Here is a 13,894-nt window from a genome sequence, read left to right as displayed (position 1 = left end):
GAAGGAGTTTCAACTCCCATCTCCGGCAGAGCTTCAACCAAGTCCCGGGTGAGGCGGGGGACATTGAGTCTGAATGGGCTGTGTTCCGTGCCTCTATTGTCGAGGCGGCCAGCCGCAGCTGTGGCCGTAAGGTCGTCGGTGCCTGTCGTGGCGGTAACCCCCGAACTCGTTGGTGGACACCGACAGTAAGGGATGCCGTCAAGCTGAAGAAGGAGTCCTATCGGGCCTTTTTGGCCTGTGGGACTCCAGAGGCAGCTGATGGGTATCGGCGGGCTAAGCGGAGCGCGGCTTCGGCGGTCGCTAAGGCAAAAGCTCGGGCGTGGGAGGAGTTTGGAGAGGCCATGGAGAATGACTTCCGGACGGCTTCGAGGAGATTCTGGTCCACCATCCGGCGGCTCAGGAGGGGAAAGCAGTGCTCCGTCAACACTGTGTACAGTGGGGATGGGGGGCTGCTGACCTCGACTCGAGACGTTGTGAGGCGGTGGAGGGAATACTTCGAAGACCTCCTCAATCCCACCAACACGTCTTCTGATGAGGAAGCAGAGTCTGGGGTAGCTGGTGCTGGCTCGCCTATCTCTGGGGCTGAGGTCGCTGAGGTGGTTAAAAATCTCCTTGGTGGCAAGGCCCCGGGGGTGGATGAGGTCCGCCCAGAGTTCCTTAAGGCTCTGGATTCCGTAGGGCTGTCTTGGTTGACACGCCTCTGCGGCATCGCGTGGACATCGGGGGCAGTCCCCCTGGACTGGCAGACTGGGGTGGTGGTACCCCTCTTCAAAAAGGGGGACCGGAGGGTGTGCTCCAACTACAGGGGGATCACACTCCTCAGCCTCCCCGGTAAGGTCTATTCAGGGGTGCTGCAGAGGAGGGTCCGTCAGATAGTCGAACCTCGAATTGAGGAGGAGCAGTGTGGTTTTCGTCCTGGTCGTGGAACAGTGGACCAGCTCTACACCCTCTTTGGGGTCCTCGAGGGGGCATGGGAGTTTGCCCAACCAATCTACATGTGTTTTGTGGATTTGGAGAAGGCATTTGACCGTGTTCCCCGGGGACTCCTGTGGGGGGTACTCCGGGAGTATGGAGTGCCGGACTCGCTTGTAAGAGCTGTCCGGTCCCTGTACGACCGGTGTCAGAGCTTGGTCCGCATTGCCGGCAATAAATCAGAATCGTTTCCAGTGCGGGTTGGACTCCGCCAAGGCTGTCCTTTGTCACCGATTCTGTTCATAACTTTTATGGATAGAATTTCTAGGCGCAGCCGAGGTGTCGAGGGGATCCGGTTCGGTGGCCTCAGGATTGGGTCTCTGCTCTTTGCAGATGACGTGGTTCTGTTGGCTTCATCGGGACGTGATCTTCAGCTCGCACTGGAGCGATTCGCAGCCGAGTGTGAAGCGGCTGGGATGAGAATCAGCACCTCCAAATCCGAGACCATGGTCCTCAGCCGGAAAAGGGTGGAGTGCTCTCTCCGGGTCTGCGATGGGGTCCTGCCCCAAGTGGAGGAGTTTACATATCTCGGGGTCTTGTTCACGAGTGAGGGAAGGATGGAGCGAGAGATCGACAGGCGGATCGGTGCGGCGTCCGCAGTGATGCGGGCTCTGCATCGGTCTGTCGTGGTGAAGAGAGAGCTGAGCCGAAAGGCAAAGCTCTCGATTTACCGGTCGATCTACGTTCCTACCCTCACCTATGGTCATGAGCTGTGGGTAATGACCGAAAGAACGAGATCTCGAATACAAGCGGCCGAAATGAGTTTCCTCCTCAGGGTGGCCGGGCTCTCCCTTAGAGATAGGGTGAGAAGCTCGGTGATCCGGGAGGGGCTCAGAGTAGAGCCGCTTCTCCTCCACATCGAGAGGAGCCAGATGAGGTGGCTCGGGCATCTGGTTAGGATGCCTCCTGGACGCCTCCCTGGTGAGGTGTTCCGGGCACGTCCCACCGGAAGGAGGCCCCGGGGCAGACCCAGGACACGCAGGACAGACTACATCTCTCGGCTGGCCTGGGAACGCCTCGGGATCCCTTCGGATGAGCTGGTGAATGTGGCCGGGGAGAGGGAAGTCTGGGTTTCCCTGCTTAGGCAGCTGCCCCCGCGACCCGACTCCGGATAAGCGGAAGAGAATGGATGGATGGATGGATGGAATGTCAAAACCTTATACTTTTACTGTCAGATGTAATTGTGAAGATTTGCCTGTATGTTGGTATTGAAGGAATGTTCTGATTAGGCTGCATTTCACACTGAAATGTGAGTCTAATGCTGATGGGTGAAATTTAACTGCACTTTCTTCAACAACTACTGAACAAGCTGACCACTTATTACATAAAACTTTCTCTATCAAAAGCTGCAGAATATTACTTATAGTTAAAATGTCAGGTGAGCACAAGCATTTTAGTCAACCATGTGTAGTAGAGGGGATGGGCCTAACTGACTCTGCCTTCTTAGGTCGAGTAGGTGTGACCTGACAGAACAAAAACTGCCAAGTAAAACAAGTTCTTGTGTTTGTCTGTGAGCTTCTTTTTCTACCCTCCCTCACACATACACACACCAACCAGCCTTTAGTCTGTGCACTGAGGACACCCTTGTGTCTGCAGGGGAGAGAGACAGAGTGTATCCAACTTTATGTGCTGGATTCTTCATTAGGAACAAGCCTTAAGCCTCTTCTTCTCACCTCACTGGAAAGAAAACATGACAGACACAGCAACCAACATGCGGCTAAGGCTGCCGATCACCTGCTTCATCCTGGAGATCATCCTCATCATCCTCTTCGGTGTATTAGTGGAGTACGACCATGATACAGACGCAAAGGGACATGTCAACAGTACATCTCCTTCACATTCTGATTCACATGCGGATTCACCTGCTGATTATGAGAATGAATTCTACTACCGCTATCCAAGTGAGTGTCTGGTGAATGAGATTCTGAAATGCTCTTTTTCCTTGTCTTATTTAAACTGCATTACAACGAATATTAGGAATACTGAATCAGTAACCAGCAAATTTAAGAAAACTAACTGAAGATAAGAGTTTTTAAGAGTTATTAGACCTTGTTTATTGTTTTTTTAAACTACTCAAATACTGTTCTTTGTTAAATTTGCTGAGTTTGAAAAATCAATCAATTTAATGTCATAGCAACTAAAAGCCAAAACACTTTAGTTGAAGACATTATCTACCTATGATAGGTTTATTATCTGTGATTTTTAAACTTTTGAGTTTATTTGAATTCATAGCTACATTGCACCTAAATTCAGCTACCATATATTGTGATATTTTTCTTAAAGTAATTTTTATCCCCCAAAATAACAGCTGTCTTTCATTAAATGGCACTAATGCTTCCAAGTGTGTGTTTTACACACTTGTTTGCATGCAACCATTTCTTCTGTCCCATTTTTAAGCTGTTTGCACCACTGTTTTTAATAGAAAAATATTTTGTGCAAAAACTACTGAGCTGAATTACAACAGCTCTCTATTCCCCTAATTGGACCAATCCCATTCATTGTGTTTGAGCCTTTCATAGAGATGACTTCCAGTCCACTGCTGTCCCATAAAAACATTGGTCTCTCATCCTTAGTGTTCTGATTTATATAAACTGACAGCATAGAAAGAAAAACAATTATTTCTGATGAAAGACGTCATGCTCATCAATGTGATTATGAAAAAAATAGATCTATCCATCTTCACTCAGTGCAAAAAAACTAAAAGTAGAGGACTAAAGTATTCAACTGAGAGTGAGAACAGACCTATAGTCTCAACTACATTCGTTGATCTAATAGATTTATGATTAACAAGTCATAAAATGTCTTTTGTAATAGAAATATTATTAAAACATCTTGTTGACTGCCTAGATGTAATGTTTTTGTGTTAAGTGCATTTTACCACCTCAAGGCAGTAGGTATCTTTTCTTCAATGCTACATTCCCATACGTGGTCATTGCAGAAAAAATGTTCTTGAACCCATTAACATTTATCTGATTGCACAAATCCACCCTAAAAACTTTGACTAAGAGAACTGAGAGCAGGTGGATGTGTCCTAACAAGTCAGGTGCTGTCAGCACTTTACCTACAGGCAGCTCTCAGGTGTAAGGGCGGTGTCCTGCAGGCAAAGCAGAAATTCGTGGAAATTTAAAAGATGAAAACCTTCCTCTTACTTGACACTCTATAAATCTTCAACATGTGAGTTCCCTCCTGCAGACGGTTGATTGTGCTGTGGTCCTAGCTCTCTTCCTGGCAATGAACAGTTAACCTTTAAATACCCAATGAGGTATGCAGCACATTAAATGCAAATTTCATTGAACGTTTTCAAGAAGGAAGTCACAGTTTTGTTGGATGTATCAGAATAGTTTAATTTTGTTAAAAGGCAATTTTAGAAAATGATAAAGCAAATTACTTTAGAAACAAACCGTCTAGAAACATGCAATGTGCATGATATGCTCCTTTTTTACTGCTGTAAAGTCTATTGACGCATAACAATGAGATATCTAGATTTAAACCTTTACCATATGTAGCAAATCAGAAAGTACATCAGTGTTGCTCACAAAGCTCAGTAAAAATAATACTGTCCTTATGACCAACACTTACCTTGAGGCAGAAACTTTGTGCATGTATTTATGATCCAAGAAGGTAAATATTTCTCTTGACATGGATAACATCCTATGGAAACAAACTGTTGGGTCATTTGTTTAAGCTGGAGTTGTAACTTCAAACAGATATAGCTAGAAACGATCATATGGACAACACCGTGCAAAATCTCCCATCAACACATCCCCCTCCCAACCAAGAAAACTGATGTGGTGATGTCACATATGAGTGCTTAACGTCAAACCAACATCAAACACCTCAGCCCTAACTCTTCAGTTTCATTGCATCAATTTAATAAGAAAACAGTGTGTATGTATATTTATATATATATATATATTTATATATATATATATATATATATATATATTAATAATATACATACGTCTCTTCTGTGTGGATGAGTTGTTGACCAGAATGTATAACTGCAGGATACTCTATTAATGTCATGTTTCATCTCACAGAAGGGTGAAAACCACATTGGCTGAAGCCTTTAAATAAAGGACAATGGTGTTCAAACAGAAATACAAAACCCAGCAAAGTTGTTTGGCATAAAAGAAATCAAGGTGGGAAAAAAATCAAACACAAAAGAGACAGTCCCAACATGACTCCAACCCCTGTCTTCTGGGTTAAAGTCCGGTAAATGATCAAATCACCCCTTCTTTTTCAAAGTAAGGAAGGATCTAGTTGCTTATCAAAAAGATCCCCTCTAACAGACTACACTGAAGGAAGATCATGATTTCTGTAACATTGAGTTGGAATGTAAGAGACAGTTGCTTGACCATTTCTGTTTCTTTATTTCAGTTTTTGCAAATTTTGGAAGGATTACTTTTGAATTTGGTGCTGATGTTTATGTCTCCACTGGATGAATTACATTGATCCAAAATAAGACTTTGATTGCATTAGTAAGTGAACACAGTCCCTCCATGCTGGCGTGCTGATGTCAGCATTACACTTAGTGTACCTCAGTGCTAAAGTTCAGTTTCAGAGACATTAAGCATGGCTTTAGCCTCTCAGCCCTGCTTAATATTCTCTCAATGATAGACTTTCTTGCGGGAATCATTAACATCATTTAACTTAATCAATAAGCTTTTTAACCAAAATGACAGAAAAAGATGTTTGTTTGCCTTCTAAATGCACTCAAACATGGGCATGTGTTAAAATTACACAAAGTCCAATGTTCCCAGCCAGCTTCATTCAACTTTGTCTTCTACTTCTAGGACAGCTATTTTCACCGACCCAACATTAACCCTTTAATGTTTGCAGTAAGAAGTTTGCATTCTTTCCTTAAGATAATGATTATAACAAAACCAGTGTTTATTGACAAATGTTTGAGATAACAGTTAATAATATAGTAACATTACTGAAATGATAATGGGATAATGCACCCTTACCTTTGATATAACATTCCTAAACCAAGTGATGGAGATGACTCAGGAAGGTTAATTTTCTTGATTTTTCTTTATTAAGATTCACTATAGTGACTGAAATGGAAGAGCAGGCAGTTAAAGGGTCAGGTCCATTGGTTTCATTATGTCAAAAATGTTTTAACCTGACACCTTTAACATTGTGGGAGCTGAAACAGAAGTTCACCTTCTTGTCTCCAGCATGTTTGCACACAGTCTGCACCCCATATCATCAAAAGAAGACGGAAAATAAACAGACAAGTTCACATTTCTCATGCTCTTCAAGTCACACATATCCTTTCATGTTTATTTTGTTTTAAACAGGCGCAAGTTGTACAACCTGTTTGTGGTATTATAGTCAGTGTGTTAAATGCTAAATATCTTAGAAATATTCATCACAGGTATCGATCAATGGATCACCTCAAAGTGAACAGAGCTGCCATATGATGAAAGAGGCTTACAGCTTTTTTGCAATCACAGGTTTGATCTCATTCCCTAACGGAGAAAAACATTTTCTTTTGGCTGCTCATTGAGAAAAAACCCATGTAGCTTAGCGTATAGCTTTTTTCTAAGTGATAAAATGAGCCAGAAATTCATTTAAAATGTACCTTATATTCAGAATAGATAAATTTGTTTTTTTTTCTAGATTCTGTTCACCAGAACAGAATGTCATTATAGAAATATCATTGAAGTTTTGACTCTCATTCCACCCAGCAGATAGAAAGGTGTCCTGTTTCACTGGGGACTGCATGTATCTAGGCCAAAGTGAGAACAAGGTCACTGGCAGGCCTCTTCATGGCCATGCTAATGAACAGTCACCATGGTGACAGTAGTCATGACACAGAGCAATATATTGTGTATAGCGATTTGGTACAACTAATAAGTAGTGCTCACAAACTATGTAAACTAAAAAAATGAGTGCAGAGTAAAACACTAGATCATCATTTCAGAGTTCTGGTCCCAATAAGAACAGCTAACTATTTAATATACTTTAATTCTTCTTTAAAAACAAAGAGTTAAACAACTTTACAAAATAATGAGTTTCCAAGTTTAAATTGCAACCACTGAATTCATTCCGGAGAGGTTTTGAGTTACAACTAAACCTGATGTCCTGGTTTCACTAGCAAAGCCTCTGGTGACATAGCTCTTGGCAGTGATACCAAGCATGTGTTAAAAGAAATTGTGCAGAACAACAATTAAGGCTGATCTAATGGGAACCACCTGAACGCTATAAACAAAATGCCAATGAAAATCTTATTTTAGTCCAGATGGTTTTATTTGATTTTTTTCATAAAGATGTACTTTATAACCACAAACTCAAGGAGTGAAACGACAATTATTTTAAAATTCCCTCTAACAATTTCATTTCTTAAATTTGAGTTTTTAATGTTTGTTTTTTTTTTTTTTTATTTGTTTTCTTTTTATCTTATTTTTGTCTTATTATGTTAAAGAAATTAGCATTTTCATGAAATAAAAAGAAATTCACTAAAATATAAGGAATTTGTCCCCATGGTTTTCTCATCTTTAATCCATTGTTAATTTCATTCTGAAGGCTTCCAGGATGTACATGTCATGATCTTCATTGGCTTTGGCTTCCTCATGACCTTTCTGCAGCGTTACGGCTTCAGCAGCGTGGGCTTCAACTTCCTGATCGCTGCCTTCTCCCTGCAATGGGCCACTCTTATGCAGGGCTTCTTCCATGGCATGAAAGAAGGGAAAATCCACGTTGGAGTGTTGAGGTATGCGATTAACATATGTAAACTTATCCACAAATGCAAATACTACATCTTTTTACTTTTCACTCCTCTAATTTATATTTGAAAGTTACTCTTCAAGTACAGTAGCATAAAAAAAAATAAGAAACCTCATAGATACACAAACATAAACAGGTAACTTTCTATATTTATCCTCGCTTTTGCGACACAATAATAGCTACACAATGTGAAACATACACAAACATCCAATGTGGCACCTCCTATTCTCATTGAAGAATTAAGTTTGGGATGGATTTCATGACACTTTGGTCTAGTAGAGCTCCTGTCTAGGAAGCAGGCCTCTTGATTTCTACAATGAAGAATTACAGTATACAAACCCAGGTGGTAAACATCATCAGATGATTTTTTTCAAGTCATTCAGCAAAAATGTAATTTTTTTCCCCCCAAGTACTTTATTTCAGCCATTCAAATTCATCTTATTTGCTGATGACCTGCTTTTGTAATTTTATGTGGTTCATGTCTCAACAAATCAATGGCTTGAATGTTCACCTTGACTAAAGTGCTTGCATGCTACCTTAAAGGCAAAGTTTCCTTGCCTTTAAATTACATGATTTACTGTCCACACTCTTTTATTTGAGTTTGCTGACAATTTCTACTGTTTGCTACTAAACAGTTTAGATTTTCAAGCTTTAATCTTAAAACAAAGGTTCAATACATCACAACCATTGTAATATTATTGTTTTATATAAATATGTCTAACACAGTAATAACTACGTAGGCATAGAGGAAAATTCTTCTGTAAAATTGTCAATGCCCTGTTTAATCTGTTCTCAATCACTGCTTTTGTTTTTCAGTATGATCAATGCAGATTTTTGCACCGGCTCTGTGCTGATTTCATTTGGAGCTGTTTTGGGTAAAACCAGCCCTATCCAGCTGCTGGTTATGGCAGTCTTTGAGGTCACGCTGTTTGCTGTCAATGAATTCATTTTAGTCACCCTTCTGGGAGTAAGTTATTTCACACAGACACCTTCAAATATTTTTTAAAACAATTGATGAATGTTAAGATCTCTATGTGACTCGTGTTCTACCTTAAATTCTGTATAAACTGGCAAAACAATAACTGACAAAGACAGGAAATGAGTGGAAATTCTTCAAGTGCACACATTACCTGATATTATCATTTATTAACACTAGCTCTGCTCCAGCAAAGCAGCTCAAACTAAGTTGTGAATTGGATTTTGTTTCAGACGAGGGATGCTGGAGGCTCCATGACCATCCACACATTTGGAGCTTACTTTGGCCTGATGGTGACCCGAATCTTGTATCGGCCCAACCTGGACAAGAGCAAACACAAGAACTGTTCCGTCTACCACTCTGACCTTTTTGCTATGATCGGTAATTGTCATGCAAAGCTGGAGATTTCTAGAAATTGTAATCTCTAAATCTCTAGTTGTAAGCTGGCTTGATAGCTCACCTGGCAGAGCATCCATCTCCCAGGTGGGAGACAAGAGTTTGATTCCCTCAAGGAACAAACATTAACACCTTCCAGTTGGGTCCTTAGGCAAGACCCCTATCACTTGTGCCTAACTGCTGTCTGTTCAAACACCAAACATTAGTACTCCACTGTGTTAAAACTTAGTCTTTTTCTATCCTTTTGTTTCTTTCCTAGTGTACAATCCCTCAAACTATTAACCAAACGTGAGAGTGTTGTATCCCAACTGAAATGTATAGAGCAATCTTTTAAGAAATCTGCACTGTTAAATCTCTTAAATATTGTCTTTATTACTTTCCTTCTATATAGGTACCCTCTACCTGTGGATGTTCTGGCCTAGTTTCAACTCAGCTATCACAGAACATGGAGATCCCCAGCACCGCACAGCCTTGAACACTTACTACTCCCTGGCAGCCTGCACTCTGTCCACTTATGCCATGTCTGCCCTCACAGCTCACGACGGCAAGCTGGACATGGTGAGGATACATGATTGTCTTTCCTTCTTTAAACTGGTTTAAATGTTAAAGCGAATCACAACTAAAGTTGTCATGGATGATGACTGCTAGTTCACAATCAGTACTAAAGCAAAGGTGAAGCTTAAAAGAACACTGGAGACAAGAGATTGCAAGAACAAGAAACATTTAATATTATCTTCACTTCCTATCTGGAGGATCGGGTTTTAAAACACATGACAGAGTTATGCAAGTGATAAAAGATGACATCAGCTGACTCAGGTAAAGGTACACACTCCAAAAAATTTAGACTGTGAGTCACATGGACAGTAGCTGTCAAGCTGATCTGTCAAAAGAGTTTTTCACAGTGTGAGATCAGGTTGGTAAATCATCACAAGATCAAGCAGGAAGTCTCCACTGATTGTTATCAAATCTAAGAGAGAATTATATTCTGCAGGGACACACTTGCCACACACCCTGTTAGTAAAGACAAGGTAATCTCTTGGAGGAATCAGTCTGTCTCTCATGTGTTCCATTTGTTTGCTGCCATATAGTGTGAAAGCAATTGTTACAACATTGTTTGGCAGGTCCTGTAATTCAAATCAAAAACTTTTATCTGGTCATCTGTCACATTGTTCAACTTGTTCCCTTTTTAGCTGCATCGGTCCTTCTCCTGATCATTTTTTGCATGAATAATTTCACAGCAACACAAACTTTTTTTAAAATGATAATTAAAAAAAGCGAGAAATATGAATAGAGCTAGGGGCCTGGGGTAACCTTCAACTGACAAATGCTAGAAAATGTTGCATCAGAAACTATAAAAACGAATCAGCTGTAGTGCATGACAGTGAGTAGCTTCCAGATAAAAGTATATTTTTGTAGATTAAATGAACATTTCCTTGTTTATCCTATTATAGGTCCACATTCAAAATGCTGCTCTGGCTGGAGGGGTCGCAGCAGGAACAGCTGGTGAAATGATGCTGACACCCTTTGGCTCCATGATTGTCGGTTTCTTGGCTGGTATCATCTCTGTTCTGGGCTTCAAGTTTCTCTCTGTAAGTGATATTCAATTTTTTTTTTATTAAACAATTAGATTAATGAACTTCTGTAGAATCTGAGCTAAAATATAAAAAAATGTTTGCATCAGCTTGTATTTTCAACTGATAAATTGAATATTTATTTCCCATGAGACACACATTTTAGTTTTTATTAAACCCATAAAAGCTGCAACAACTCTCCTGTTTCCCCGGTTCAGCCCATCCTGGAGAAAAAGCTGAAGATCCAGGACACCTGTGGGATTCACAATCTGCATGGCATGCCCGGTGTACTGGGAGCTATTGTGGGAGCTGTTACTTCCGCTGTGGCGACCTCAGATGTTTATGGGCACGGGTAAACACAATTTATTTTATTAGTTGTTGTCCTTAAAAATCAGTCAAATTCAAAAGACAGTTGAACCTTTATACATTGCTGTCCATTTGTAATCGTAAATGTGGCCACAAAAATCAAGTATTTAATCTGTTTTAATTTTGACCTTATGTTTTCCTCTCTGTGTGTCATTCAGTATGGAAAAGGTGTTTCCTGATGTGGAGTCTGGTGAAAGAACAGCATCGTACCAAGGTGGCATACAGGCCATTTCCCTTGCTATCACTCTGGGCATCGCCTTGCTGGGGGGACTTATTGTTGGTAGGTGGCCCATCTTCTTCCAGCATTTAAACTTAAGGTTTATATATATATATATATATATATATATATATATATATATATATATATATATATATATATATATATATATATATCTTGTTCCATGAATAAATTTGATTTGAACTTCATCAGTGATTCTAGATTAAACATGTAACAGATTTAAAAAAAATTTAAACAGACTGTTTGAACATTTTTTAAAAGTATTTACAAATCACCAGCTGATTATTTCTAAAATATGACAACAACATGTATTAGAATCTAAACAGAGTTCTCTTGTGATTAGGTTTTATCTTGAAGCTGCCTGTCTTTGGTGCTCCTAGCGACGCTGTCTGCTTTGAGGACAGCGTTTATTGGGAGGTGAGTTCGATGACACAGTTCCATTATACTCTTAAGTTATTAGTTATAAAAATTTGTACATACATGCAGTCCGGCATACTGTACATGGTGAAATTCCAGATGATAAAGCCTAAAATAATATGGTTTAGGTTTAACTGGTATATACGTATTTCAAGTACTTTTTAAAAGGCCTTTGCAAGTACTTTTTGTTTTTATCTCCAGAAACCACAAACCTAATGACCCTGGTGGAAAACAAGCGTATTACTTAATTTTACATCTATAAGATGGTAATATTGAACTGACAGTCAGGAAACAGTGGGTGAAGCGTTGCAGTCTCAGTCAGATGAGGCAGTGTCACTTTCTGACCACCAAGTGGAGCAAATTCACCAGCATGTTTGGTGAGGAGGATTCCTACTGGGTGATCTAAGACCTACAGTATTTCTCTTTGGGTTGACGTTACTTTGATTTCCCTTTATATGCTTATGAACTAGGTTTCATTGCACATTCTGCACTCTAGAATTCAGCAGAACTGAAACATATTAGCATCTCTCCATTTCTATTTCTCACAAAGATTCTTTCCCATTAAAAACACTTTGTTAGAATGCAGAGCTTTATTTATTATATAAATAGTATGACCTTTAATAAATTGCTCTATTGCTTTTGCTGTATTTGTCCTTTTTTTGAAAACTAGATTAATTCTCTGTCATCTCCTTGTTTACATGACATCAAACTAGAACAAATGCACAGCATATAAAGGACTTAAGAGAAACGTGAAGTAGATTGGAACTTTGAGATGTAGTGCCTTGAGAAAATTTATGACATAAATACTTAAGGCAGCTATTAATGTTCACATTGAAAAGTGGCAATTAGATTTTATTTTGTATGAAAAATGAAAGGAAATGTGAGACTTTTATCAGCGAGGTAATAAAAGTCTGAAAACTCAATTATCTGCAAATTTCCTGTTCCAGGTGCCTGGAGAAAGCCATGAGGCAAGCCACGAGGACCAACTGACCACTGTGAGGGCAGAAGAGTCTGAGAGGCTCAACAGTTAGGTCTTCACATGCAGAAAGCCAGAAATCCCAGATACACACTCTGTGGTGTTAATATCCGAGCACTTGAGAGCCTGCCGGCTCAAACATATTAAAAATTACCCACATGTCATTCATGTCTTTCTCTCCAGCCATTTAAAACAAAATCACCTTTTCAGATTATTAACACATTACATTTTTAACCACTAGAGGTTGATCTAGAGCTGCTGTGTTATGTGTTCCAGGCCTGTGAGACAGCACTGGGAAGTTATGAGTCCATTTGGTTGGAAATGCTTTCTAATTGTCCCATAAATGAAACCATGTTACAGAATTTGATTTTAACAGCCACTTTAAACCAAAGAAAAAACAAACTAACAAGAAAACAAAACCCAGACACCTACATCCAATGGGTCTTAGAGGAAAGTAGAGAATTTACAAAGGTTGCTTAAAAAAAATGTTTTATTTGTCTGTTTTTTTTTTCCTTTATTGAAAATAATGATTTCATGCGGAAGTATAATGGTATCTCTAATGTGCGTATTATCTCCTATTAATTCAGGTTTGGGATATTCTATTTTATTTCTCCATATTAGACATGTAGAGGGTTAGTTAGAGTAGAAATGCCACTCAGTTTAGTTATTTACGTTTCATATTATTTGTATGTTTGAAACTTGAAGAAAACTTGATACATTTTTAGATTAGCCTAGATTTACTGGATGATAGCTGATAGTTGTATCCACTGTGGGAGACATTTTTATGAAGCCAGACTTTTTGAAACACATTATTGGGCTGTATTTGAATAAATAAAGTGTGTAAAACAATGCCTTGCCTCATCTGATGTTCAGTGTTGAGTAACTAACAATTGCAACCAGTGATTAAATAAACAGGGTGTATCATATTATTTTCTCACAGTTCCACTTTGGGGATGTCAGAGCTGAGAATACAAAGTGTCCCTATAAGATCTGACCTGCACATAATATGAGGGAGGATTAAAACTCATGATAAAAGAAAAAAAAAAAACAAACTGCTTTTAATTTTAATGCTGGAATGTTGGATTTTCATGATGCAGCAGCTATAAAGAGCCCAGAAATGCATCCACACAAAATTAATCAGCTTATTCTGTTATATTATTTCTTATTATCCATAAATCTGACCATTGAGTATAAAAGCTTTTTGCTCTTAAGGTCAGCTTGTGCCTTGTCAACTCAACAACCTTAAA

The 13,894-nt window shown here is 39.7% G+C and overlaps 1 protein-coding gene across 1 annotated transcript; it reads left to right on the top strand.

Moving 5' to 3' along the window:
• The first annotated feature begins 2,471 nt into the window (after nucleotides 1–2,471).
• rhbg (Rh family B glycoprotein) lies at nucleotides 2,472–13,488 on the top strand. Its single transcript, XM_041988855.1, has 10 exons — nucleotides 2,472–2,873; nucleotides 7,507–7,693; nucleotides 8,524–8,674; nucleotides 8,917–9,064; nucleotides 9,471–9,637; nucleotides 10,531–10,668; nucleotides 10,869–11,002; nucleotides 11,175–11,296; nucleotides 11,598–11,671; nucleotides 12,619–13,488. Exons 1-10 carry the CDS (start codon nucleotides 2,663–2,665, stop codon nucleotides 12,700–12,702), a joined length of 1,416 nt encoding a protein of 471 aa, XP_041844789.1. The 5' UTR covers nucleotides 2,472–2,662; the 3' UTR covers nucleotides 12,703–13,488.
• Nucleotides 13,489–13,894: the final 406 nt, after the last annotated feature.

This window comes from Melanotaenia boesemani, chromosome 6, assembly GCF_017639745.1.
Source record: "Melanotaenia boesemani isolate fMelBoe1 chromosome 6, fMelBoe1.pri, whole genome shotgun sequence".
Classification (NCBI taxonomy): Eukaryota; Metazoa; Chordata; class Actinopteri; order Atheriniformes; family Melanotaeniidae; genus Melanotaenia; species Melanotaenia boesemani.
The sequence above is the reverse complement of the archived record's forward strand: the minus strand, read 5'-3'. Positions and strand labels throughout refer to the sequence as shown.